At 52.8% G+C, this 25,804-nt stretch overlaps 2 protein-coding genes across 2 annotated transcripts; both read left to right on the top strand.

Annotated features, from left to right (window-relative positions):
• The first annotated feature begins 10,418 nt into the window (after window positions 1-10,418).
• On the top strand, window positions 10,419-15,498 carry SALL2 (spalt like transcription factor 2). Its single transcript, XM_075135270.1, has 3 exons — window positions 10,419-10,456; window positions 12,237-14,449; window positions 15,085-15,498. Exons 1-3 carry the CDS (start codon window positions 10,441-10,443, stop codon window positions 15,349-15,351), a joined length of 2,496 nt encoding a protein of 831 aa, XP_074991371.1. The 5' UTR covers window positions 10,419-10,440; the 3' UTR covers window positions 15,352-15,498.
• Window positions 15,499-16,086: 588 nt separating this feature from the next.
• Window positions 16,087-23,578, top strand: METTL3 (methyltransferase 3, N6-adenosine-methyltransferase complex catalytic subunit; the record flags this gene model as incomplete). The annotated part of the gene is given in 8 exon segments (XM_075135271.1): window positions 16,087-16,295; window positions 17,170-17,189; window positions 17,192-17,461; window positions 17,571-17,678; window positions 17,680-17,952; window positions 20,824-20,999; window positions 23,091-23,211; window positions 23,214-23,578. Coding segments are annotated over 8 exon segments (1,427 nt in total), but the record flags the coding sequence as incomplete, so codon positions are not given.
• Between the last annotated feature and the right edge of the window lie 2,226 nt (window positions 23,579-25,804).

Below are 25,804 nucleotides of genomic sequence, written 5' to 3'. Positions count from 1 at the left end.
TATTATTAAAAATACTTTTACTGTATGATTATTATTACTACTACTTTATTTTATTTTTATTATTAGCAGGTACACTTCCTATTTTAGTTTTTATCCTTTTATTAGAAATGCCTGTTGGTTTATTGTCATTATTTTAGCAGAACTGATTATTATTATTTTTATCAGAAATAATAATAATTATTATTATTATAATTATTATTATCAGAAATAACCGCTACTTTATTTTTATTGCTATTAGCAGAAATCCTTTTTCTTCCTATTCCAAGCTATTTTATTATCATTATTTTATTATCATTATTTTATTATCATTATTTTATTATCATTATTTTATTAGAACTACTTATTATTTTCTTGGCGTTACTATTTTTCGCAAGAATACGCACCATCGGATTTTACTTTTATTTTATTATTATTTGATATTTTATCATTATTATTTGTTACTATTTTAGTAGAAATACCTGCGATTTGATATTTATTAGTATTAGTATTAATTATGTTTATTATACTTTTAATCCTTTTTTCTTATATTGCTTTAATACAAATTATCACATTATTAGAGCGTGATATTATTAAATTGTAATTGTTGTATTTATTCTTTATTGCCCATATTTATTATTCTAAATATGCGCTAGTCTATTTTTATTATTTTTATTATTTTTATTATTTTTAGTAATTTTATTATTTTTATTATTTTTAGTAATTTTATTATTTTTAGTAATTTTATTAATTTTATTATTTTTATTATTATTTATTATTATTAATTATTATTATTATTATTATTATTGGCTGGTTTTTATTATTATTCTTATATTCTTTATTTAATTTTTTGGTCTTTATTTTCTTTATTATTGTTTCTTTTCTCGGTGTTGCCTGAAAACCCATAAACTTTGCCAAAAAAAAACCCCCCAACTTTAAATTCCCTTTTTTTTTGGGGGGGAGGGGAGGGCTGAAGGGACGGAATAAAGAAAATAAATGGAAAAAAATAAAATGAAATAAAATGAAATAAAATAAAATAAAATAAAATAAAATAAAATAGAAGAAATAAAGTGAATAAAAGAAAATTTTAAACAAAGTGGAATAAATAAAAAGAAAAGAAAAGAAATTGAATAAATGGGATAAAAGAAAATAAAAGAAAGTAAATGGAATAAAAGAAAAGAAAAGAAATTGAATAAATGAAAATAAAAGAAAATAAAAGAAAATCAATTGAATAAATGAAAATAAATGGAATAAATCAAGCAAATAAAAGAAAATTTTAAAAACCTAAGTGCAATAAAAGAAAATAAAAGAAAATCAATAAATGGAATAAAAGAAAAGAAAAGGAATAATAAATAAACGGAAGAAAGGAAACGAAATGGAATAAAAGAACAGGAATAAAGGAAAAGAACCGGAATAAAAGGAAGTAAAGGGCATAAAATAAATCCAATAAATAAATGGAATAAAATCGGATAAATAAATGGAATAAAATTGAAGAAAGAAATGGAATAAAATCGAAGAAAGAAATGGAATAAAATCAAACGAATAAATAAATGGAGTAAAATAAATAGAATAAATAAATGGAATAAAATAAATGGAATAAAATGAATAGAAGAAAATAAATAGAAGAAAATAAATAGAATAAATAAATGGCATAAAAAATGAATTGAATAAATGGAATAAAAAAAGGGCATAAAAAGAAAATAAAGGGAATAAAAGAAAATAAAGGGAATAAAAAGAAAATAAAGGGAATAAAAGAAAATAAAAGGAGGAAGTAAATGGAATAAAAGAAAAGAAATTGAATCAAAGGCATAGAAGGAAATAAAAGGAATCGAAGGAAATAAATGGAATAAATAAAAAAAGAAATTTAATAACAGGCTTAAAAAAAAAAGACAAGAAAAGGAATAAAAGGCAATAAATGGAATGAAATGAATGGAATTTTTTAAAAAAATTAATAACCGGCAGTAGAAAAATAAATTTAATAAAACATTTAAATTTTATTTTATTTAAATTTAAATAAAATTTGATTTATTTTAAAATAAAATAAAATGAAATGAAATAAAATAAAATACAATAAAATAAAATACAATACAATAAAATACAATAAATTAAAATAAAATAAAATAAAATAAAATGAAATGAAATGAAATAAAATAAAATACAATAAAATAAAATACAATAAAATAAAATACAATAAAATAAAATACAAGAAATTAAAATAAAATAAAATAAAATAAAATGAAATAAAATAAAATAAAATAAAATACAATACAATAAAATAAAATACAATAAATTAAAATAAATTAAAATAAAATACAATAAAATACAATAAATTAAATTAAAATAAAATACAATACAATAAAATACAATAAATTAAAATAAATTAAAATAAAATAAAATACAATAAAATAAATAAAAATAAAATAAAATACAATAATATAAAATACAATAAAATAAAATACAATGAAATAAAAGGAATAAAAGGAAATAAAGGGAATAAAATAAATAGAGCGGAAAGAAATGGAAATTTAAAAAATAGGTAAAAATAAATTAATTGGAAAATCCCTGAAAGCCCGGAGGCGAGCGGCCGCGGGCGCGGGGGGAGGAGGGGGGGTGGGGCCGGTGGCGACGGGGGGGGGGAGGGGGAGGCCCGAGGAGGAACCCGGAACCCAAACACGGGAAAGGAAGGGAAGGGGAAACTGAGGCACGGCAATAAATGAAAGAAATGCAAAGAAATTAAAAAAAAAAAATTAATTAAGGTAATTTTTTAATAACATTAAAATAAATGAACTGAATAAAATTAAGGAAAGAAAAGAAATAGAAATAAGTGAAAGAAATGGAGTAAAATTAATGAAAGAAATGGAATCAAATCAATGAAATAAATGGAATAAAATAAATGAAATAAATGGATTAAAATTAATGAAAGAAATGGAATAAAATCAATGAAAGAAATGGAATAAAATCAATGGAATAAAATTAATGAAATAAATGGAATAAAATTAATGAAATAAATGGAATAAAATTAATGAAAGAAATGGAATAAAATCAACGAAATAAATGGAATAAAATTAATGAAAGAAATGGAATAAAATTAATGAAAGAAATGGAATAAAATCAACGAAATAAATGGAATAAAATCAATGAAATGAATGGAATAAAATCAATGAAAGAAATTGAATTAAATTAATGAAAGAAATTGAATTAAATTAATGAAAGAAATAGAAAGAAGCGAAATGGAATAAAATCAATGAAATAAATAAACCAAATGAAATAAAATCAATTAAAAAAATGGAAGAAAATCGATGAAATAAATGGAATCAAATCAATTAAATAAATGGAAGAAAATTAATGAAATCAATGGAATAAAACTAATGAAAAAATTTGAATAAAACCAATTCAAGAAATGGAATAAAACTAATTAAAGAAATGGAATAAAACTAATGAAATAAATTGAATAAAATTAATGAAATAAGTTGAATAAAAGCAATTAAATAAATGGAATAAAAGCAATGAAATAAATGGAATAAAATTAATGAAAGAAATGGAATAAAATTAATGAAAGAAATGGAATTAAATTAATGAAAGAAATGGGAGAAAATTAATGAAATAAAGGGCATCAAATCAATGAAATAAATTAAAAAAAAACCAATTAAATGGAATAAAATCCATGAAATTCATCAAATCAATGAAACAAACGGACCAAAATTAAGGAAATGAAGGCAGACAAATTAATTAACGAGAAGAAATAGGGAAAAAAATTAAAAACCCGAAATTAAATCGGCGCAGGAAAAAGAAAGGAAAATTGGGGGCACAAAAAAGGAATTAATGAAAAATTAATGAAATTCATTAAATTGAGCTCATTAATTACATCCAGGAGTTAAACCGTTAATTAAATTGATGAAATCATGCCTGTTTGCTGATTGCACCCCAAAATTGCACCCCAAAACTCTGCCAATGCACCCCAAAATTTATCCGTTTGCAAAATGCACCCCAAAATGCATCGATTTGCAGATTGCACCCCGAAATGCAACGCACCCCAAAAACTGCACCCCAAAATGCATCGATTTGCAGATTGCACCCCAAAATGCAACGCACCCCAAAAATTGCACCCCAAAAATGCATCAATTTGCAAAACGCACCCCCAAAAATGCGCGTTTGCGGATTGCACCCCGAAATGCAATGCACCCCAAAACTGCACCCCAAAACTGCATCGCCAAACTGCACCCCGAAATGCTTCGGCTTGCAAACGGCACCCCAAAATGCAATGCACCCCAAAATTGCACCCCGAAATGCATCAGTTTGCAGATTGCACCCCAAAATGCAATGCACCCCAAAAACTGCACCCCCAAAATGCATCGATTTGCAGATTGCACCCCAAAATGCAATGCACCCCAAAACCTGCACCCCAAAATGCATCGATTTGCAGATTGCACCCCAAAATGCAACGCACCCCAAAAACTGCACCCCAAAAATGCATCGATTTGCAGATTGCACCCCAAAATGCAACGCACCCCAAAATTGCACCCCCAAAATGCATCAATTTGCAAAACGCACCCCCAAAATGCGCGTTTGCAGATTGCACCCCGAAATGCAATGCACCCCAAAAACTGCACCCCAAAAATGCATCGATTTGCAGATTGCACCCCAAAATGCATTGCACCCCAAAATTGCACCCCGAAAATGCATCAATTTGCAAAACGCACCCCCAAAATGCGCGTTTGCAGATTGCACCCCGAAATGCAATGCACCCCAAAAACTGCACCCCAAAAATGCATCGATTTGCAGATTGCACCCCAAAATGCAACGCACCCCAAAATTGCACCCCGAAAATGCATCAATTTGCAAAACGCACCCCCAAAATGCGCGTTTGCAGATTGCACCCCGAAATGCAATGCACCCCAAAAACTGCACCCCAAAAATGCATCGATTTGCAGATTGCACCCCAAAATGCAACGCACCCCAAAAACTGCACCCCAAAAATGCATCGATTTGCAGATTGCACCCCGAAATGCAACGCACCCCAAAAACTGCACCCCAAAAATGCATCGATTTGTGATTGCACCCCAAAATGCAACGCACCCCAAAAATTGCACCCCCAAAATGCATCAATTTGCAAAACGCACCCCCAAAAATGCGCGTTTGCAGATTGCACCCCGAAATGCAATGCACCCCAAAACTGCACCCCCAAAAATGCATCGCCAAACTGCACCCCGAAATGCTTCGGCTTGCAAACGGCAGCCCAAAATGCAATGCACCCCAAAATTGCACCCCGAAATGCATCAGTTTGCAGATTGCACCCCAAAATGCAACGCACCCCAAAACTGCACCCCGAAATGCATCCGTTTGCAAACCCCCCCCCCCAAAAAGCATCGCGTGCAAACTGCACCCCGAAATGCATCCCGTTTGCAGGTTGCGCCCCAAAATGCAATGCACCCCAACATTGCACCCCGAAAGGCATCGCCAAACCGCACCCCAAAATACAACAATTTGCAAATTGCACCCCAAAACGCAACGCACCCCCCCGCCCCCCCCCTGCAAAACGGGTCCCGGACTGGGCCGGACTGGGAGACACCCCCCCCCCACCCCCTAACCCCCCCCCATAGCCCCCCCAAACCCTATAGCCCCCCCCAAACCCTCCCCAACCCCTATAGCCCCCCCAAACCCTCCCTACCGCTCCCCCGCCCATCAAGGAGTGGGCGGGGCCTCGCTGGGGAGGGGCCACGAAGTTCTGAATGAAAGCCCCGCCCCCTCAGGCGAGTAGGCGGGCGCTGTATGCTAATGAGGGGCGGTGCGGGCGCGCCGCGCGGGCTTTTGTCCTCCTCTGCCTAGCAACGCGCGCTGATTGGCCCCGCCGCGTCGGGAGGGGCGTGGCTTTTTGGGGAGACGCCGCGCCTGCGCGGGGAGGGGGGTGGTGGAAACCCGGAAGCGCGTCCCTCCCCTTAGCAACCGCGCCGTTTCCCTTAGCAACCGCGGGGTTTCCCTTAGCAACCGCGGGGTTTTGCCGTAGCAACGGCGCCGTTTCCCTTAGCAACCGCCTCGGGGTGGGTTCAAAGCCGGGGGGGGGGGGGACGGGGCTGAGGCGGGGGTCGTAGGCCCGAGGAGGCCCCGGGGGGGGACACCAGGCCTCAAGGGGGGGACCAGGCCTCAAGGGGGGGAGCAGGCCCAGGTAGGCCTCGGGGGGCACCAGGCCTCGGGGGGGGGTGTCCAGGGGCTGGGGGGGGGCACCAGGGGCTGGGGGGGGTTCAGGGTGTGGGGGGGTCGGGACACCAGGCTTTGGGGGGGGCAGCGGGCCCTGGGGAGAGGCCCTGGGGGGGGCGATCAGGCCCGGGGGGGGGCGTATCAGGCTTGGGGGGGGGGGATTAGGTTTTGGGGGGGTCACCAGGCCCTTGAGGGGGGGGTCCCCCATCCTTTTTGGAGGGGCAACAACGGGGGGTGTCACGCCATTCACCCCATCTTTTCCTTGCTCCCCCCCCCCCCCTCCAGGACAGCTGCGGACGACGCACCCCAACTTCCACACACCCCCCCTCCCCCCCAGGTAAGAATAACACACCCCCCCCCCCAAAAATAAGCCCCTTTGTGCCCGGGCCTTCATTAATATCTACACCCCCCCCCCCCGCCGCGTCATCCCACCCCCTTAAAGCCTCCCCATGGCTTGAGCCCCCCCAAAATAAGTATAACCCCCCCCCAAAATAAGTATTTAACCCCCCTAAAATAAGTGGACACCCCCCAAAAATCAAGTAGACACCCCCGAAAAATAAATATACACCCCAAAAAATAAGCCCACCCTCCCAAATAAGTATAGAACCCCCCCAAAAGGTATTTAACCCCCCGAAAAAAGGTATTTAGCCCCCCCAAAAAAGGTATTTAACCCCCCCAAAAAGGTATTTAACCCCCCAAAAAAGCAGACACCCATAAAAAAAGACGTATTTAACCCCCCAAAATAAGCAGAGACCCCCCAAAATTAAGCAGACACCTCCCCAAAATAAATATACATCCCCCAAAACAAGCCACCCCCCCCAAAATTAAGTATTTAACCCCCCAAAATAAGCATTTATCCCCCCAAAAAAGTATTTAACCCCCCCAAAAATATATTTAACCCCCCAAAAGAAGTATTTAACCCCCCAAAGTCTATAACCCCCCCAGATAAGCATATAACTCCCCAAAAATGAGTATTTAACCCCCCAAAAATAAGCGTACGCACCCCCGAAATGCAGTAGACGCCCCCCAAAAATGAGCCCACCCCCAAAAATAAGTTGAACCCCCCCCAAAAATGTTTATAACTCCGAAAAATAAGTTTATAACTCCCCAAATAAGTTTAAAACTCCCCCAAAATAAGGATTTCACCCCCCAAAATAAGGATTTCACCCCCCAAAATAAGGATTTAACCCCCAAAACTAAGGATTTAACCCCCCCAAAAAATAAATACACACCCCAAAAATGAGCCCACCCCCCAAAAATAAGTCGAAACCCCCCCAAAAATAAGTTTATAACTCCCCAAATTAAGTTTATAACTCCCAAAAAAAGGATTTAACCCCCCCAAAAAAAGGATTTAACCCCCCCAAAAAGGATTTAACCCCCAAAACTAAGGATTTAACCCCCAAAACTAGGGATTTAACCCCAAAAAATAAGGATTTAACCCCCCCAAAATAAATACACACCCCAAAAATGAGCCCACCCCCCAAAAATAAGTCAACCCCCCCCCAAAATAAGTCTATAACTCCCAAAACTATTTAACCCCCAAAACTAAGGATTTAACCCCCAAAAATAAGGATTTAACCCCCAAAACTAAGGATTTAACCCCCCAAAATAAGGATTTAACCCCCCCAAAAATAAATACACACCCCAAAAATGAGCCCACCCCCCAAAATAAGTCGAAACCCCCCCAAAAAATAAGTTTAAAACTCCTAAAATTACGTTTAGAACTCCCCAAACCTAAAGATTTAACCCCAAAACCTAAGGATTTAACCCCCCCAAAATAAATATACCCCCCAAAAATGAGCCCATCCCCCCAAAAATCCCCCCCCTCCAGGGGCTGAGGGGGGGAGGGAAGGGGTTAACGGGCGGAAAATGGGGGAAATAAAGGCGGTTTTGGGAAAAAAAGGGTTTTTTTTTTTAAAAGGGGGGGGGGGGGGAGGCGTGTCCCTGGTGGGGCCCCGCTTTGGGGGGCTCGGGGCCGCGGAGAGGAGGGTTTTGGGGTGTCGCCCCCCCCTTTTTTTGTCCCTGTCCCCCCTCTTTGTCACCGTGACCCCCCCCTTTTTTTTGGGGACCCCCCCCAAAATTTGGGGGATGCCTCGTCGCAAGCAGCAGCAGCCGCAGCAGCTCCTGGGCTCCAACCACGGTATTTTTTGGGGGGGTCCCCTAGGTTTTAGGGGGTCCCCTAGATTTAGGGGGGGGTCCCCTAGATTTGGGGAGGGGGCTTGGGAATGGGGGGAGTGGGGGTTTTTTTTGGGGGGGACCCCAATAAAATGAGGTTGGGGGGGGGGATGCGGAGGAAGGGATTGGCCCGGTGGGGAAGTTTGGGGGGGGGGGGGTTTGGGCATCTGAGACCCCCCCAAGTGATGCGGGGACCCCCCCAAAGTGAAGAGGGGGTCCCCTAAATTAAGGAGGGCTCCCTCAAATTAAGGAGGGACCCCCAAATTAAGGAGGGACCCCCAAAAATGTCGGCGGGGGTTCCCCCCCTTCCCCAAACTTTGCCAGGGTGTCTGAAAAGTTGGGGGGGGGGGGCTCCAAATCCCCTCGGGGACCCCCCAAATCTCAGAGGGACCCCCCAAATCTCAGGGGGGGTTCCCCCAAATTCATCAGGGGTCCCCCCAGTTCGGCAGGGTCCCCCCCAAACTCGGCAGGGGTCCCCCCCCCACATTCATCGGGGTCCCCTCAAACCCCCTCAGGGTCCCCCCAGATCCCCTTGGGGTCCCCCCAGAAATTCATAGGGGTCCCAAAACCCCCTCAGGGTCCCTCCAGACCCCCTCGGGGTCCCCCAAAATTCATAGGGGTCCCCAAAACCCCCTCAGGGTCCCCCCAGACCCCCTCAGAGTCCCCCCAAAACCCCCTCAGGGTCCCCTAAAACCCCCTCAAGCCCCCCTCAAACCCCCTCAGGGTCCCCCTAAACCCCCTCAGGGTCCCCAAAACCCTCTCGAGGTCCCCCCAAACTCCATCAGGGTCCCCCAAACTGCATCAGAGCCCCCCCAAACCCCCTCAGGGTCCCCCAAAACCCCCTCAAGCCCCCCTAAAACCCCCTCAGGGTCCCCCCCAAACCCCCTCAGGGTCCCCCCAAACCCCAGTACAGCCCCCCCAAGCCCCCCGTATCGGGGCTGCCCCATGGGAGAAGCTCGCTGCCCCGAGCCGGGGCAGGCGGGGGGGGGCCAGATTTTGGGGTGCCCTGTCCCAAATTCCCCCTTTTTCACCCCGTTTTCTTTGTGCGGTTGCTAGGTAACCCGGGCCGGCTGGGCTCCGTTACGGGGTCACTCCCTGCCCCCCAACTTGGGGGGCGAATCCCCCCCCTCCTGCACCCCTCTGTTCCCTGTGGGAGGACCCCAAATCCTGAGCCCCCCAGGACCCCCCCAAACTGAGCCCCCCAGGGACACCCCCAAACCCTGAAACCCTCCAGAGTCCCCCCAAACTGAGCTCCCCAGGGACCCCCCCAAATCCTGAGCCCCCCAAAGCCCCCCCCCAAACTGAGCCCCCCAGAGTCCCCCCCCAAACTGAGCCCTCCAGAGACCCCCCAAACCCTGAGCCCCCCAGAGTCCCCCTCAAACCCGGAGCCCCCCAGAGACCCCCCGAAACTGAGCCCCTCAGAGACCCTCCCCAACCCCTGAGTCCTGAGGGACCCCCCCAAAATGAGCCCTCCAGAGCCCCCCCCAAATCCTGAGCCTCCCAGAGCCCCCAAACCCTGAGCCCCCCAGAGACCCCCCGAAATTGAGCCCCCCAAAGCCCCCCCCCAAATTGAGCCCCACAGGGACTCCCCCAAAATGAGTCCCCCCAAATGCTGAGCCCCCCAAAACCTGAGCCCCCCAAAGCTCCCCCCAAACTGAGCCCCCATGGACCCCCAAAATCTTGACCCCCCCAAAGCCCCCCCCCCCAAACTGAGCCCCCCAGAGTCCCCCCAAAACCTGAGCCCCCAGAGCCCCCCAAAATCCTGAGCCTCCAGAGCCCCCCAAACCCTGAGCCCCCCAAAGCCCCCCTCCCCCCCAAACTGAGCCCCCAGAGTCCCCCCAAACCCTGAGCCCCCCAGGGACCCCCCCAAACTGAGCTCCCCCCACCCCCCCCCCCCCCTTCGCGTGACATCACTCCTGGCGTGACACCGCCACGCCCCCCCCCCTTCCTTTTTACATCACAACCCAGCGACCCCCCCCCCCATTACGTCACGATTTGGGGGGGGGGTCCCCCCCCTCCCCCACATCCGCCTTCGTCCCTCCTCTTCCTCCCCGAGCCAGATTTTTGGGGGGGGGGGGGGACACCCCCATAACCATGGCTGAGCCGGGAGGTGGGTGACGGACAGACGGACGGCCGGGCCTGCGGCTCCTTCCCGCGTCCGTCTGTCCATCCATACGTCCATCCATACGTCCCTCCATACGTCCCTCCATACATCCATCCATACGTCCCTCCATACGTCCATCCATACGTCCATCCATTGGCCGTCTGTCCGTCCGTCCATCCCTGCCCCCCCCCCCCGCCCCCCCAATCCCGGGCCGTCCGTCCGTCCGTCCGTCTTTTCACGGGAGGGGAGGTTTTGGGGGGAATAACGGGGATTTTGGGGGGGATAAAGGGGATTTGGGGGGGATAAGGATGATTTTGGGGGGGGGATAACGGTATTTTTGGGGGGCGGGGGGGCCTGTTTTGGGGGGCTAATGGGGATTTTGGGGGGGGGATGATTTTTGGGGGGCTAACGGGGATTTTGGGGGGATAATTGTGATTTTTGGGGGGCATAACGGGGATGGTGGGCTGCCGGGGTGGGAATGCTGTTTTGGGGGGGCTAACGGGGATTTTGGGGGATAATGATGATTTTTGGGGGGCATAACGGGGATTTTGGGGGGCTGCCGGGGTGGGAATGCTGTTTTGGGGGGGCTAACGGGGATTTGGGGGGGATAATGATGATTTTGGGGGGCATAACGGGGATTTTGGGGGGGGCCCAGGGTGGGAATGCCGTTTGGGGGGGGCTAATGGGGATTTTGGGGGATAATGGGGATTTTTTGAGGGGATAATGATTTTTGGGGGGGCTAACGGGGATTTGGGGGGGATGATGATGATTTTAGGGAGGGATAATGATTTGGGGGGGTTAACGGGGATTTTGGGGGGATAATGATGATTTTGGGGGGCATAACGGTGATTTTGGGGGGGCTGCCGGGGTGGGAATGCCATTTTGGGGGGGCTAACGGGGATTTTGGGGGGATAATGGTGATTTGGGGGGGGATAATGATTTTTGGGGGGCTAACGGGGATTTTAGGGAGATAATTGTGATTTTTTGGGGGGATAATGGGGATTTGGGGGGGGATAATGATTTTGGGGGGGATAATGGGGATTTTGGGGGGATAATGATGATTTTGGGGGGCATAACGGTGATTTTGGGGGGCTGCTGGGGGGGCAAAGCCATTTTGGGGGGGATAACGGCGATTTTGGGGAGGATAAAGGGGATTTGGGGGGGGGGATAATGATTTTTGGGGGGATAACAGGATTTTTGGGGGCTGCCGGGGGGGGCGATGCCGTTTTGGGGGGATAATGAGGATTTGGGGGAGATAATGGCGATTTTGGGGGGGAATAACGATTTTTGGGGTGATAACGGGGATTTGGGGGAGATAATGGTCATTTGGGGGGGGCATGATGATTTTTGGGGGGGCTAACGGGGATTTTGGGGGGATAATGATGATTTTGGTGGGGCGTAACGGTGATTTTGGGGGGCTGCCGGGAGGGGGGCTGCCGTTTTGGGGGGGATAACGGGAGATTTGAGGGGGATAATGGCGATTTTGGGGGGCTAACGGCGATTTTGGGGGGAACAACGATGATTTTTAGGAGGATAACGGGGATTTTGGGGGGGGGGCTGCCGGAGTAGGGGGGGTGCCATTTCGGGGGGGGATAAAGAGCATTTTGGGGAGATGATGATATTTTTTGGGGGGGGGGTAATGATTTTTGGGGGGGATAACAGTGATTTTGGGGGGCGGGGGGGGGGAAACAATTTACGGGGAGTCCTTGAGGTTGGGGGAGAGGATTTTGGGGTGCAACGACTGATTTTTTTTTTGGGGGGGGGGGGGGGTCTCAATCCTCCACAGGCTCCCCCGGCGCCGCCGCCGCCTCCCCGGCCCCCCCCGAGGGTCCCGGCGCCCCTTCTTCTTCCTCCTCTTCCTCCTCCTCCTCCTCCCCGCCCGGCATGGACCCCGAAGCGGATCCCCCACCCAACGGGGGTCCCCCACAATCTGGGGGGGCCCCCCTTAACCTCCCCTTGATCCTAGAGGAGCTCCGGGTGCTTCAACAACGCCAACTCCACCAGATGCAGATGACGGAGGAGATCTGCCGGCAAGTTTTACTTTTAGGGACCCTCGAGCACCCCAAAACCCCCCTCCCCCCCTTCACCCCCAAAACCGATCCCCCCAAACCCCATTTCTTCCATCTTTTCCCTCCTTTCCCCGCCACCGGAACGCGAGGGCTTAAAACCGAATCTCATTCCGCCGCCGCCGCCGCTTTCATCCCAAATTTGGCTGGAGGATCTTCTCCGGGTCTTTTGCGCCCCAAAAATAGCGGAGGGGATTCGGGGAACCCCCGCCACGAATGCGGTTTTTGCGGGAAAGCTTTCGGCAGCGATAGCGCCCGTCAAATCCATCTCCGATCCCACACCGGCGAAAGACCCTACAAATGTAACGTTTGCGGCAACCGATTCACCACCCGCGGCAATTTGAAGGTCCATTTCCACCGTCACCGCGAGAAGTACCCCCACGTTCAGATGAACCCCCACCCCGTCCCCCAACACCTCGATTACCTCCTACCGGCGCCGCCGGCCACCCAAGAGCTCACCGGCGTCGCCCAACATCTCACCGGCGTCGCCCAACGTCTCACCGGCGTCGCCCAACAGCCTTCTGCGCCCGTCCAACTCCCCGCGGCAACCCAACAGCTCGCCGCGCCCACCCAGCCGCTCGCCGCGCCCACCCAGCCGCTCGCCAGGGTCAGCCAACAGCTCACCGGGGTCACCCAACATCTCGCTGCGCCCACCCAGCCGCTCGTGGGGGCCGGCCAACATCTCACCGCCGTCAACCAACTCAACGCGACCGCCCAATCTGTCAATACGGCCACCCAACATCTCACCGGCACCACCCAACATCTCACCGGCACCACCCAACATCTCACCGGCACCACCCAACATCTCACCGGCACCACCCAACTCACCGTGGCCACTCAACCCATCAACGCGACCACCCAACATCTCACCGCGACCACCCAACATCTCACCGGCGCCACCCAACTCAACGTGACCGCCCAACATCTCACCGGCACCACCCAACATCTCACCGGGACCACCCAACATCTCACCGGCGCCACCCAACTCAACGTGACCGCCCAACATCTCACCGGCGCCGCTCAACCTCTCACCGCCCCCACCCATCACCTCACCGCCCCCACCCAACACCTCACCGCCTTCCACAAGCTTCTCCTCCTGAAGGCCACCGAAGGAAGATCCAAAGCGGGTGACGAAAACACCCCTCCCGGCAAAACATCCGGTTGGGCGCTCTTCACCGGTCGTTTTAAGGGTTCCCCGCTTTTTTTGGAGACGGTTCCTTCGGAAACATCCAAACTTCAACAATTGGTGGAAAAAATCGATCCCCCCAATCCGTCGTCTTCATCGTCGTCGTCATCGTCGCCGGATCCGCCTCGTCACCAGTGCCCGGTTTGCCGCCGGGTGTTGAGTTGTCCTCGAGCTTTACGGTTACATTTTGGTCAACACGGCGGGGGGACGGGGGGAATTTTTTGGGGGGGGGGCCGAACGCCCTTTTCGATTTGCGGGCGGTGTTTTTCCACCCGCGGGAATTTACGGGCTCATTTCGGGGGTCACCGAGGGGCTCCCCCAAATTCTTGTCCCCTCTGTCAGAAGAAGTTCACCAACGCCCTCAACCTCCAACAACACGTCCGCCTTCATTTGGGGGGGCAACTGCCAAACGGAGGGGGAACCCCTCCCCTCCCCCAAATAGGGGGGACCCCGCAACAAGGGGGGAACCCCCAAATAGGGGGGAACCCGGAGGAGGAGGAGGAGGAGGAGGAGGAGGTGGGCTCTGAAGAGGAAGAGGAGGAAGAGGAAGGCACCGAGGAGGAAGAGTCGGCGGGGGGGAGCAGCCCCAAACGGGACCCCCCGACGGAGGAAGAGGAAGAGGAGGAAGAAGAAGGGGAGAAAGCGGGGGGCGCCGAGCCCCCCGAAACGACGGGGGACCCCAAAACGGAGGAAGGAGGAGGAGGAGGGGAGGAAGGCAAGGACTCGGCCGAGGGGGCGAGGAAGCAGGTAAAGGGGGGGGGGGGGGGGAGGAATGAAAAGGGCGTTTTGGGGTCCCCCCAAAATAAGGGGAGGGGTTTGGGGTCCCCCCAAAGTAAGGGCGGGGGGGTTGGGGTCCCCCCAAAGGGGAGGGGGATCTAATTAAGGGGATTTTGGGGGTCCCCAAGGGGAAGGAGGGGTTGGGGTGTCCCGTCCCCCCCCCAAGGGAAGGGTTTTGGGGGTCCCCCTGGGGAAGGGGTGCTTGGAGTGTTCCCCCTCCCACACAATTAAGGGGGTTTTGGGGGTCCCCCCTCCAATTAAGGGAGTTTTGGGGGGTCCCCCTTTTGGGGAAGGGAGGGATTTGGGGGGGTTGCCCCCAAAGTGGGGGGGTTGGGGTCTCCCCCCGAGGGATTTTTGGGGGTTCCCCTGCAGGGCAAAGGGATTTTGGGGGTCCCTCCAGGTAAGGAGGGGGTTGGGACCCCCGTCAAGGGGTTTTTTTTGGGGGGGGGTCCCCCGAAACGAGGGTTTTGGGGTCCCCCCATAGCGATGCTGGGGGGGTCCCCCCCACAACCAAGGGGTTGTGGGGGGGTCCCCCCCTCCCTCCTCGGGGCACTGAACCCCCCAATTTCCCCCCCTCTCTCCTCCTCCCCCCCCCCCCCCCACAGGTCCCCCCAAACTGGACCCCGACCCCCCGCAACCGCCCGCCCCCCCCCGCCGGAGCCAAGCCCCCCCAAATCTCACGGGGAGGGGCCGGGGGGGGACCCCTCGCCTTCTGGACCCAGTGTCCCCCCTTATTCCCTGGGGGGGGTCCCCCCAAAAACCCACGGGGGACCCCGAAAACCCCACCGCCCCCCCCCTCCGGACCCCCCCAAGAAGCAGGGGGGGCTCCGGCAGCCGGCGAGGGGGACCCCGAAAACCAGGGGGAGAAGTAGATTAATTAGGGAGGGGGGGGGTGTTTTGGGGGGAACCCCCTGCACCCGAACTCCCCCCCCCCGCACCCCAAAATCCCCCCCTGCACCCCACAATCGCCTCCCCCCCCCCCCCCCCGTAGCATAGGCCTATTAAAGCCGTTTGCTGAACCTCCTCCTGTCTGTGATTTGGGGTTGAGGGGGGGGAGAAGGGATTTGGGGGGGGGGGATCTCCCGCCCAAAAAAAAGGGGACACCCCCCCCCCCAAATCTGGCTCTGCCAGGCCGCAAGATGGCGGCGGGAGCCCTCAACAAAGATGGCGGCGGTTGCCATGGCGCCCGCGCAGGGAAGGCGGCAGCCCTCAAGATGGCGGCGGTTGCCATGACGCCCGCCCTGGGGGGCGGTGCCAGCGCGCAAAATGGCGGCGGTTGCCATGGAACCCGCTCGGAGGGGAGGAGCCAGCGCGCAAGATGGCGGCGGTTGCCATGGCACCCGCGCGGAGGGGGAGGTGCCACCCCTCCAGGTGGCGGCGGTTGCCATGGCGCCCGCCCTGGGGGCGGTGCCAGCCTTCAAGATGGCGCCGGTTGCCATGACACCCGCGCGGGGCGGGTGTGGGGGGGGGGGTGGTGCCAGCCCTCAAAATGGCGGCGGTTGCCATGGCACCGGCTCGGAGGGGCGGTGCCAGCCCTCAAAATGGCGGCGGTTGCCATGGCGCCCGCCCGGCCCTGCGCCCTCACCCAAAATGGCGGCGGCGGCTTCAAGGCTTTCCGGTACCTTCCGGTTCCGGGTGAGGGGAGGCGGCGGGGCCCGGTGGCGGCGGCGGCGGCGGCGGCAGCGTCAAGGCCCGGCGGCGGTTCCCGGTGTCGGTGCGGCCATGTCGGATACGTGGAGCTCGATCCAGGCCCATAAGAAGCAGCTGGACTCGCTGAGGGAGCGGCTGCAGCGGCGGCGGAAGCAGGACCCGCTGGGTGATGGCGCGGGGGGGGGGGGGTCAGGGGTTAATGAGGGGGGTCAGGGGTTAATGAGGGGGGGCAGGGGTTAATGAGGGGCCAGGGGTTAATGAGGGGGGGTCAGGGGTTAATGAGGGGGAGCAGGGTTATGGGGGGGTCGGGGGTTAATGAGGGGGTCGGGGGTTAATGAGGGGTCAGGGGTTAATGAGGGGGGTAGGGGGTTAATGAGGGGGTCGGAGGTTAATGAGGGGTCAGGGGTTAATGAGGGGTCAGGGGTTAATGAGGGGGGTAGGGGGTTAATGAGGGGGTCGGAGGTTAATGAGGGGTCAGGGGTTAATGAGGGGGGTCGGGGGTTAATGAGGGGTCAGGGGTTAATGAGGGGGTCGGGGGTTAATGAGGGGGGGCAGGGTTTGGGGGGGTCGCGGGTTAATGAGGGGTCAGGGGTTAATGAGGGGGGTCGGGGGTTATGGGGGGGTCGGGGGTTAATGAGGGGTTGGGGGTTAATGAGGGGTCAGGGGTTAATGAGGGGTCAGGGGTTAATGGGGGGGCAGGGTTTGGGGGGGACAGGGGGTGATGGGGGTCAGGGGTTATGGGGGGGTCAGAGGTTAATGGGGGGGTCGGGGGTTAATGAGGGGTCAGAGGGTGTTTGGGGGTGTCGGGGGGTGTTTGGGGGGTCAGGGGTTAATGAGGGGGTCAAGGGTTAATGAGGGGGTCAAGGGTTAATGAGGGGTCAGGGGGTAATTGGGGGGTCAGGGGTTAAGGGGGGGGTCAGGGGTTAAGGGGGGGTCAAGTAGGCTTTGGGGGGAGGGGTCAGATTCCGGGGGGGGGGTGATTTGGGGGCGTCTGCCGCCCCCTCACCCCCCCTCCCCCACCTCCCTCCCCTCCCCCGCAGACCCCCGCCACGCCGACCTCTCCCTGGCCGCCCCCCCCCGCACCTCCAGCCCCGCCCCTCCCCCCCGGGGGGAGGGGGCACCTCCCCCCCCCCCAGCGGCGAGGCGGGGGGCGGGGCGACGGCGGCGGCGGCGGCGACATCATCGTCGGCCTCCTCCTCGGCGGCGGGGGGAGGGGGGGGAAACGTCAGCCCCCCCGACCCCGCCCTGGAACGCCGCCTCCTCCTCCACCTCGCCGACCTGGCCCTGCCCCTCCCCACCGACGCCGTCGCCATTTGCCGCGCCATCGCCACCGTAAGCCCCTCCCCCCCCCCTCCGAGATGCCACCTCCTCCAAATTTCGGGGACCCCCCCCCTAACCCCTTTCTAACACCCTATTTTTTTTGGGGGGGGGGGGGACCCAGCCCGACGCCCCCGTCACCCAACGGGGGGTGGAGAGTTTGCTGCAGAAATTCGCGGCGCAGGAACTGATCGAGGTGAGGCGGGGGGTTGCTCCAAGAGGCGCCATCGCAACCCACCTTGGTGACCTACGCCGATCATTCCAAGTTGGCGGCCATGACGGGGGCGGGGAACGAAAACGAAGACCCCCCGGGAAAGGAAACGGGGGGAAGGAAAAGACGAACGGAACAAGACGGAGGAGGGGCGGCGGCGACGGCGGCGGGAGGAGGAGGAGGAGAAGCGGGAAAGGAGACGGCGAAGAAGTCGCGGAAACAAGCGTCCGACGTGGATTTGGAGATCGAGAGTTTGTTGAGTCAGCAGTCGACCAAAGAGCAGCAGAGCAAGAAGGTGGGGGCACCCTAAAAATGGTGGGGGGGCACCCTTGGGTGCTTCTCAAAGGGTTGAGGTCTTGGGGATCCCACCGTGAAGGTGAGGGAACCCTAAAAATGGTGGAGGACACCCTTGGGTGCGCCTCAAAGGCTTGAGGTCTTGGGGATGCCACCAAGGAAGAAGGTGGTTGACCACCAAAATGGTGGGGTGCACCCTTGGGTGCTCCTCAAAGGGTTGAGGTCTTGGAGATGCCACCAAGGAAGAAGGTGGGGGCACCCCAAAATGGTGGAGGACACCTTTGGGTGCTCCTCAAAGGGTTGAGGTCTTGGAGATGCCACCAAGAAGGTGTTTTCACCCCAAAAATGGTGGGGGACACCCTTGGGTGCTCCTCAAAGGGTTGAGGTCTTGGAGATGCCACCAAGGAAGAAGGTGGGGGCACCCCAAAAATGGTGGGGGACACGCTTGGGTGCTTCTCAAAGGGTTGAGGTCTTGGAGATGCCACCAAGGAAGAAGGTGGTTGACCCCCAAAATGGTGGGGGACACCCTTGGGTGCTCCTCAAAGGGTTGAGGTCTTGGAGATGCCACCAAGAAGGTGTTTTCACCCCAAAAATGGTGGGGGACACCCTTGGGTGCTCCTCAAAGGGTTGAGGTCTTGGAGAGGCCACCAAGGAAGAAGGTGGTTGACCCCCAAAAATGGTGGGGGGCACCCTTGGGTGCTTCTCAAAGGGTTGAGGTCTTGGAGATGCCACCAAGGAAGAAGGTGGTTGACCCCCAAAAATGGTGGGGGACACCCTTGGGTGCTCCTCAAAGGGTTGAGGTCTTGGGGATCCCACCAAGAAGGTGGGGGAACCCTAAAATTGGTGGAGGACACGCTTGGGTGCTCCTCAAAGGGTTGAGATCTTGGAGATGCCACCAAGGAAGAAGGTGGGGGCACCCCAAAATGGTGGGGGACACCCTTGGGTGCTTCTCAAAGGGTTGAGGTCTTGGAGATGCCACCAAGAAGGTGAGGGAACCCCAAAAATGGTGGAGGACACCCTTGGGTGCTCCTCAGAGGGTTGAGGTCTTGGAGATGCCACCAAGGAAGAAGGTGGTTGACCACCAAAATGGTGGAGGACACCCTTGGGTGCTTCTCAAAGGGTTGAGGTCTTGGGGATCCCACCAAGAAGGTGGGGGCACCCCCAAAATGGTGGGGGACACCCTTGGGTGCTTCTCAAAGGGTTGAGGTCTTGGAGATGCCACCAAGAAGGTGTTTTCACCCCAAAAATGGTGGGGGACACCCTTGGGTGCTCCTCAAAGGGTTGAGGTCTTGGAGATGCCACCAAGGAAGAAGGTGGTTGACCCCCAAAATGGTGGGGGACACCCTTGGGTGCTCCTCAAAGGGTTGAGGTCTTGGAGATGCCACCAAGAAGGTGTTTTCACCCCAAAAATGGTGGGGGACACCCTTGGGTGCTCCTCAAAGGGTTGAGGTCTTGGAGATGCCACCAAGGAAGAAGGTGGTTGACCACCAAAATGGTGGAGGACACCCTTGGGTGCTTCTCAAAGGGTTGAGGTCTTGGGGATCCCACCAAGAAGGTGGGAGCACCCCCAAAATGGTGGGGGACACCCTTGGGTGCTTCTCAAAGGGTTGAGGTCTTGGAGATGCCACCAAGAAGGTGAGGGAACCCCAAAAATGGTGGAGGACACCCTTGGGTGCTTCTCAGAGGGTTGAGGTCTTGGAGATGCCACCAAGGAAGAAGGTGGTTGACCCCCAAAATGGTGGAGGACACCCTTGGGTGCTTCTCAAAGGGTTGAGGTCTTGGGGATCCCACCAAGAAGGTGAGGGAACCCTAAAAATGGTGGAGGACACGCTTGGGTGCTCCTCAAAGGGTTGAGGTCTTGGAGATGCCACCAAGAAGGTGTTTTCACCCCAAAAATGGTGGGGGACACCCTTGGGTGCTCCTCAAAGGGTTGAGATCTTGGAGATGCCACCAAGGAAGAAGGTGGTTGACCCCCAAAATGGTGGAGGACACCCTTGGGTGCTCCTCAAAGGGTTGAGGTCTTGGAGATGCCACCAAGAAGGTGGGGGATCCCCAAAAATGGTGGAGGACACGCTTGGGCGCTTCTCAAATGGTTGAGGTCTTGGAGATGCCACCAAGGAAGAAGGTGGGGGCACCCCAAAATGGTGGGGGACACCCTTGGGTGCTTCTCAAAGGGTTGAGGTCTTGGGGATGCCACCAAGAAGGTGAGGGAACCCCAAAAATGGTGGAGGACACCCTTGGGTGCTCCTCAGAGGGTTGAGGTCTTGGAGATGCCACCAAGGAAGAAGGTGGTTGACCCCCAAAATGGTGAGGACACCCTTGGGTGCTTCTCAAAGGGTTGAGGTCTTGGGGATCCCACCAAGAAGGTGAGGGAACCCTAAAAATGGTGGGGGACACCCTTGGGCGCTTCTCAAATGGTTGAGGTCTTGGAGATGCCACCAAGAAGGTGGTTTCACCCCAAAAATGGTGGGGGACACCCTTGGGTGCTCCTCAAAGGGTTGAGGTCTTGGAGATGCCACCAAGGATGAAGGTGGGGGCACCCCAGAAATGGTGGGGGGCACCGTTGGGTGCTCCTCAAAGGGTTGAGGTCTTGGAGATGCCACCAAGAAGGTGTTTTCACCCCAAAAATGGTGGGGGACACCCTTGGGTGCTCCTCAAAGGGTTGAGGTCTTGGGGATCCCACCAAGAAGGTGGGGGAACCCCAAAAATGGTGGAGGACACGCTTGGGTGTCCATCAGAGGGTTGAGTTTTTGGGGTCCCACCAAGGAGGAGGAGGAGGAGAAGGTGCTTTCACCCCAAACATGGTCCCCAGGAGGGTCTGGCTTTTGGGGTGCTCCCCCTGGCTGAGATGTCCACCTTCCCCCGCCCCCAGGTCAGCCAGGAGATCCTGGAGCTGCTCAACACCACCACGGCCAAGGAGCAGTCCATCGTGGAGAAGTTTCGGTCGCGGGGCCGCGCCCAGGTCCAGGAGTTCTGTGACCACGGCACCAAGGAGGAGTGCGTGAAGGCCACCGGCGCCGACCGGCCCTGCCGGAAGCTCCACTTCCGGTCAGTCAATGGACCTTCTCCCATGACCCCATGGTCCTTCTCCACCCATGACCCCACGTTCTCCATCCGCACGTTCTCCTCCATCCATGACCTCATGTTCTCCTCCATCCCCATGGTCCTTCTCCATCCATCTCCCCATGTTCTCCTCCATCCATGGCCCCACGTTCTCCTCCATCCCCACGTTCTCCTCCATCCTCATGGTCCTTCTCGACCCATGACCCCATGTTCTCCTCCATCCATGACCCTGTGTTCTTCTTCTGCATCTCCCCATTGTCTTTTTCCATCACTCCATGTTCCTCCTCCATCCATGACCCCATGTTCTCCTCCATCCATGGCCCCGTGTTCTCCTCCATCCCCGTGTTCTCCTCCATCCCCGGCCCCATGTTCTCCTCCATCCCCATGTTCCTTCTCCATCCATCGCCCCGTGTTCTTCTCCATCCATCACCCCATGTCTCCTCCATGGACCCGTGGTCTCCATCCATGACCCCGTCTTCTTCTCCCTCTCCCCCATGTTCTCCTCCATCCATGACCCCATGGTCCTCCTCCATCACCCCATGTTCTTCTTCCATCCATTGCCCCATGTTCTCTTCATCACCCCACGTTCTTCTCCACCCATGACCCCATGTTCTCCACCCATGACCCATGGTCCTCCTCCATCCACCTCCCACGTTCCTTCTCCATCCCTCACCCCATGGTCTCCACCCATGACCTCATCTTCCTCTTCCATCCCCCCATGTTCTCCTCCATCCCCACGTTCTCCTCCATCGCTCCATGTTCCTCCTCCCTCATCCCACCTTCTCCAACCATCACCCCAATATCCCCCCAACCCCCCAATACCCCCCCTCACCCCAAAACCCCCCAATACCCCCCTCTCTCAACCCCAATATCCCCCCAAAACCCCCAAATCCCCTTCCATCCCCCAAAACCCCCCAAAACCCCCTCTCTCACCCCAAAACCCCCAATATCCCCCCAATATCCCCTTCCATCCCCCCAACCCCCCCAATATCCCCCTCTCTCACCCCAAACCCCCCAATATCCCCTTCCATCCCCCCAATATCCCCTTCCATCCCCCCAAAAACCCCCCTCTCACCCCAAAAACCCCCAATACCCCCCTCTCTCACCCCAAACCCCCCCAAAACCCCCAATATCCCCTTCCATCCCCCCAAACCCCCCCAAAACCCCCCTTTTTCACCCCAAAACCCCCCGATATCCCCTTCCATCCCCCCAAAACCCCCCTCTCTCACCCCAAACCCGCCCCCATATCCCCCTCTCTCACCCCAAAACCCCCCAATACCCCCCTCTCTCACCCCAAAACCCCCCCAAAACCCCCAATATCCCCTTCCATCCCCCAAAACCCCCCAAAACCCCCCTCACCCCAAAACCCCCCAATATCCCCCTCTCTCACCCCAATATCCCCCCAAAACCCCCCCATATCCCCCTCTCTCACCCCAAACCCCTCAATATCCCCTTCCATCCCCCCAAACCCCCCCAAAACCCCCCTCTGTCACCTCAATACCCCCCTCTCTCACCCCAAAACCCCCCTCTCTCACCCCAAACCCCCCATTATCCCCCTCTCTCACCCCAATATTCCCCCAAAAACCCCCCGATATCCCCTTCCATCCCCCCAAAACCCCCCTCTCACCCCAAACCCCCCCAATATCCCCTTCCATTCCCCCAAAACCCCCCAATATCCCCCTCTCTCACCCCAAAACCCCCAATATCCCCTTCCATCCCCCCAAAACCCCCCCAAAACCCCCCTCTCTCACCCCAAACCCCCCTCTCTCACCCCAAAACCCCCCAAAACCCCCCTTTTTCACCCCAAAACCCCCCAATATCCCCTTCCATCCCCCCAAAACCCCCGATATCCCCTTCCATCCCCCCAAACCCCCCCCAAACCCCCCCTCTCTCACCCCCAAACCCCCCTCTCTCACCCCAAAACCCCCAAAACCCCCCTTTTTCACCCCAAACCCCCCAATATCCCCTTCCATCCCCCCAAAACCCCCCTCTCTCACCCCAAACCCCCCCAAAAACCCCCCCTCTCTCACCCCACCCCCAAACCCCCCTGATTTCTCCCCAAAACGCCCCCCCCAGGCGCATCATCAACAAGCACACGGACGAGTCGCTGGGGGACTGCTCCTTCCTCAACACCTGCTTCCACATGGACACCTGCAAGTACGTCCACTACGAGATCGACGCCTGCCCCGAAACGCCCCCCCGCAACCCCCCCCGCAGCCACCCCCGCGACCGCAGCCCCCCCAGGACCTCAGCCGGCCCCCGCCCGCCGACGCCGGCGCCGATCGCCTCTTCCCCCCCCAGGTACCACCGGGGTTTGGGGGGGTTTCTCCCGGTATCTTGGAGTTTGGGGGGGGGATTTGTCCCGATATCTTGGAGTTTGGGGGGGATTTGGGGGGATTTCTCCCGGTATCTTGGAGTTTGGGGGGATTTGTCCCGATATCTTGGAGTTTGGAGGGTTTGGGTGGGATTTGTCCCGATATCTTGAATTTTGGGGGGATTTGGGGGGATTTGTCCCAATATTTTGAATTTTGGGGGATTTTTCCCAATATCTTGGATTTTGGAGGGTTTTGGGGGGATTTGTCCCGATATCTTGGATTTGGGGGGATTTGTCCCGATATCTTGGATTTTGGGGGGATTTGTCCCGATATCTTGGATTTTGGAGGGTTTTGGGGGGGATTTCTCCCAATATCTTGAATTTTGGAGGGTTTTGTCCCAATATCTTGGATTTTGGGGGGATTTGTCCCAATATCTTGAATTTTTGGGGGATTTGTCCCAATATCTTGGATTTTGGGGGGATTTCTCCCAGTATCTTGGAGTTTGGGGGGATTTGTCCCGGTATCTTGGAGTTTGGGGGGATTTGGGGGGATTTCTCCCGGTATCTTGGAGTTTGGGGGGATTTGTCCCGGTATCTTGGAGTTTGGGGGGTTTTGGGGGGATTTGTCCTGATATTTTGAATTTTGGGGGGATTTCTCCCGGTATCTTGGAGTTTGGGGGGGATTTGTCCCGGTATCTTGGATTTTGGGGGGATTTGTCCCAAGATCTTGGATTTTGGAGGGTTTTGGGGGGGATTTGTCCCAATATCTTGGATTTTGGGGGGGATTTCTCCCGGTATCTTGGAGTTTGGGGGGGATTTGTCCCGGTATCTTGGATTTTGGGGGGATTTGTCCCAAGATCTTGGATTTTGGAGGGTTTTGGGGGGGATTTGTCCCAATATCTTGGATTTTGGGGGGGATTTCTCCCGGTATCTTGGAGTTTGGGGGGGATTTGTCCCAATATCTTGGATTTTGGGGGGATTTGTCCCAATATCTTGGATTTTGGGGGGATTTCTCCCAATATTTTGAATTCTGGAGGGTTTGGGGGGGATTTGACCCAATATCTTGGATTTTGGAGAGTTTGGGGGGGATTTCTCCCGATATGTTGAATTTTGGGGGGATTTGTCCCGATATTTTGAATTTTGGAGGGTTTTGGGGGGGATTTCTCCTGATATCTTGAATTTTGGAGGTTTTGTCCCAATATCTTGGATTTTGGGGGGATTTGGGGATTTCTCCCGGTATCTTGGAGTTTGGGGGGATTTCTCCCGGTATCTTGGAGTTTGGGGGGGATTTGTCCCGATATCTTGGATTTTGGAGGGTTTTGGGGGGATTTGTCCCGATATCTTGGATTTTGGGGGGGATTTGGGGGGATTTGTCCCGATATCTTGGATTTTGGGGGGATTTGTCCTGGTATCTTGGAGTTTGGGGGGGATTTGGGGGATTTCTCCCGGTATCTTGGATTTTGGGGGGATTTGTCCTGGTATCTTGGAGTTTGGGGGGTTTTGGGGGGCTTTGTCCCGATATCTTGGATTTTGGGGGGATTTGGGGGGATTTGTCCCGATTTTTCCCAATATCTTGAATTTTGGAGGGTTTTGGGGGGGATTTCTCCCGATATCTTGGATTTGGGGGGGATTTGTCCCGATATCTTGAATTTTGGGGGGATTTCTCCCGATATCTTGAATTTTGGGGGGGATTTGTCCCGATATTTTGAATTTTGGAGGGTTTTGGGGGGATTTGTCCCAATATCTTGGATTTGGGGGGGATTTGTCCCGGTATCTTGGATTTTGGGGGGATTTGTCCCAATATCTTGGATTTTGGGGGGATTTGTCCCGATATCTTGGATTTTGGAGAGTTTGGGGGGGGTTTCTCCCGATATCTTGGAGTTTTGGGGGGATTTCTCCCAATATCTTGGATTTTGGGGGGATTTGTCCCGATATCTTGGATTTTGGGGGGATTTCTCCCAATATGTTGAATTTGGGGGGATTTGTCCCGATATTTTGAATTTTGGAGGGTTTTGGGGGGGATTTCTCCCGATATCTTCAATTTTGGGGGGATTTCTCCCAATATTTTGAATTTTGGAGGATTTGGGGGGATTTGTCCCAATATCTTGGATTTTGGAGGGTTTTTGGGAACAGATTTGTCCCAACATCTTGAATTTTGTTGGTTTTTTTGGGGAATTTCTCCCAACATCTTGAATTTTGTTGGTTTTTCACGGGGATTTCTCCCAATATTATGAATTTTGTTGGTTTTTCGCGGGAATTTCTCCCAACATCTTGAATTTCGGAGGGTTTTTTTCGGGAATTTCTCCCAACGCCTTGAATTTTGTTGAGTTTCGTGGGGATTTCTCCCAACATCTTGAATTTCGGAGGGGTTTTTTCGGGAATTTCTCCCAACATCTTGAATTTTGTTGGTTTTTCGCGGGGATTTCTCCCAATATTATGAATTTTGTTGGGTTTTCGTGGGAATTTCTCCCAACAT

The sequence above is a fragment of the Calonectris borealis genome, chromosome 38 (genome assembly GCF_964195595.1).
Source record: "Calonectris borealis chromosome 38, bCalBor7.hap1.2, whole genome shotgun sequence".
In the NCBI taxonomy this organism is placed as follows: Eukaryota; Metazoa; Chordata; class Aves; order Procellariiformes; family Procellariidae; genus Calonectris; species Calonectris borealis.
This window is presented reverse-complemented; position numbering and strand designations above follow the sequence as displayed.